The sequence below is a fragment of the Amphimedon queenslandica genome, unplaced genomic scaffold, assembly GCF_000090795.2.
Source record: "Amphimedon queenslandica unplaced genomic scaffold, v1.1 AMPQUscaffold_13164, whole genome shotgun sequence".
NCBI lineage: Eukaryota > Metazoa > Porifera > Demospongiae > Haplosclerida > Niphatidae > Amphimedon > Amphimedon queenslandica.
In genome coordinates this window covers 19,007-21,283 of record NW_003546600.1, presented here as the reverse complement: position 1 = coordinate 21,283, position 2,277 = coordinate 19,007, and the positions used below count along the sequence as shown (strand labels likewise).

Genomic DNA, 2,277 nt, shown 5'->3' with positions numbered 1-2,277 from the left:
GTCATCCTCGTGAACACATCTGGTCATTCTTGAGTGGGTTTTATTCTGTTCAAAGTGCCCATGCTAACTGTCCCTGCAATACAAATGCATTCCAAGCCAATTACGTTCAGTCTTTTATTGGTGACCATTATTACTGTGAGTCTGGTAATCCAAACACTTGGTGGAGTAATATCCTCTATTCGAATGATCCACTCTGGGATGGTCAGAACTGTCCCTCTATTGAAGCCCCTTGCTGTACCAATCCTAACCTACCCTGGTTCTTCAGGGACTTTGGTAATGTAACCTCTACCGAAGACCTTGAGTTGAGGGTCTGTGGTGATGAAGGATGGAACAATGAAGACAACCCAGTGGGGCAGTATGAGATATACATCAAATGAAGTCCTAGCACTCCTTTAACTTTTTATTAGTATGTAGTGTCAGTGCAAGCTTTGTTTTAATGCACACACACACCACATACACACATTATCCCATTGCTGGTTATTGCTGCTGTCCTTCTCTTGATTATAAAACTTTAAAAATGAATATGCAGTAATAAAGAGATGTGCATATACCTATTGAAAAGTATTAGCTCAAGGAATATAAACATGCATTGAGTTCTGAATGAGAACTGATATGCTAATAATCATAAAAATATATAATTTATAGCATTATTCATGTCCTGAGAATAGTTGATCCACCCAAATTAAGATAAGGGAACAGTTTGGGAGAGACATAAAGAGCAAAAAGAAGTAACCAAAGAAGAAGCCACTGCACTTGAGATCAGGAACTATACAGTCTATCAATGGAGGTTGATGATAACAAGAACCTTTATGAGGTTGAGCAAGAATATGATGGAAAGGATGACTTCCCTCAGCGACCAATAGGCAGTCTCCAGATACATGATACTATATCTTCTACAGGAAAGAAAACTCTCTTTGTTCTCCTTGGAGTGCAAGTCTTCATAATCCTTATCCTTATAATACTACTGGGTATCAATGGTGTTACACTAACACACTTGAATACAGTAGATATGTGTGATAGTACTGGAGCTAGTACTAGTGGAGGTCTAAGCAGTAGTGCTGATCAAACTGAGCAATTGAATAACATTTCTGCCATGATTCAAAGCCTGCAGCGTTCATCCAACCAATTGAGGAGTGACATGGCCTATCAGACACAGCAGATGATCAACACTACAAGAAATACAACTGCAGGGATCTCATGGAAGATTGATAATATTCACAGCTTTGTAGAGGCACAGGGAGATTCACTAGTTAACATTACTAACAACAACACTGAGAGAATCTTACAAACTGCAAGAGATTCTGCACAAAAGCTAATGAACATAGTCAATACTCTCTCTAATCTACAAGACACCAGTACCTCTACTGCTGCAGTGGCTGATGAAATACTACTAGTAGCACAAGATCTATTAGTACTACACAATGACTCAACTGCTTTACCTACCTCTTGTAAAGAGATTAAGGAGAGACAACCACTCAGTCCATCAGGTTATTATATACTAATGGCTCTTAATGGAGATGGAGCATATGAAACATACTGCAATATGGGAGAGCTGTGTGGTTCAGGAGGAGGATGGACAAGACTAGCATATCTGGATATGACTGATGCTACACAGAACTGTCCTTCTGGGTTTGGTCTGTACCAACAATCAGGAGTTAGAGCTTGTGGTAGATCAGCCTCAGGAGGTGCTAGCTGTACATCAGAAACCTTCACATCTCATGGTATCAGCTACTCTCAGATATGTGGTAGAGTACTGGGTTATCAGTATAAATCAACTGATGCTTCTGTGTCAACTAATATCAACTCTTGGTATGTTGATGGTATCAGTCTCACTCGTGGGTCTCCTCGTCAACATGTCTGGACATTTATAAATGGATGGAGCGATTCTTACAACATCAATCCATGCAATTGCAACCAGCAGCCTCAAGCATTTATTGGTAACAATTACTTCTGTGAGTCCGGTAATCCTACAAATAATGCCAATCAGCTTTTCGTTAATGATCCACTCTGGGATGGTCAGAATTGTGGCTCGTATGAAACAGCTTGTTGTAATGCTCCTGGTATCCCATGGTTTCACAGAGACTATGGTAGCACTACCACTACTGACTATATTGAGTTGAGGGCTTGTGGTAATGAAGGCACAGGTAATGAGGACACAACTGTGGGCCAGTACGAGATCTATGTCAAGTAATAGCGTGCTATAGGCTCTTAGTTATTTAGTTTATAGACTCCCCCAATATTGTATATACTTTTATTATAAACCTTGCTGATATTACT

The 2,277-nt window shown here is 39.9% G+C and overlaps 3 protein-coding genes across 5 annotated transcripts in view; all 3 read left to right on the top strand.

Moving 5' to 3' along the window:
• Positions 1-2,277, top strand: part of LOC100632549 (splicing factor 3B subunit 4-like) — a 26,523-nt gene that overhangs the window by 5,381 nt on the left and 18,865 nt on the right. The gene's annotated exons all lie outside the window — the stretch shown is intronic.
• LOC109584796 (uncharacterized) overlaps positions 1-2,277 on the top strand; it is a 19,739-nt gene that overhangs the window by 4,671 nt on the left and 12,791 nt on the right. The window lies entirely within an intron of this gene.
• Positions 686-2,277, top strand: part of LOC109584797 (uncharacterized) — a 3,970-nt gene continuing 2,378 nt past the window's right edge. Inside the window, exon 1 of the mRNA XM_020000671.1 lies at positions 686-1,031. Coding sequence (XP_019856230.1) covers positions 782-1,031 — 250 coding nt within the window. The 5' untranslated portion in view covers positions 686-781. The remainder of the gene's footprint in view (positions 1,032-2,277) is intronic.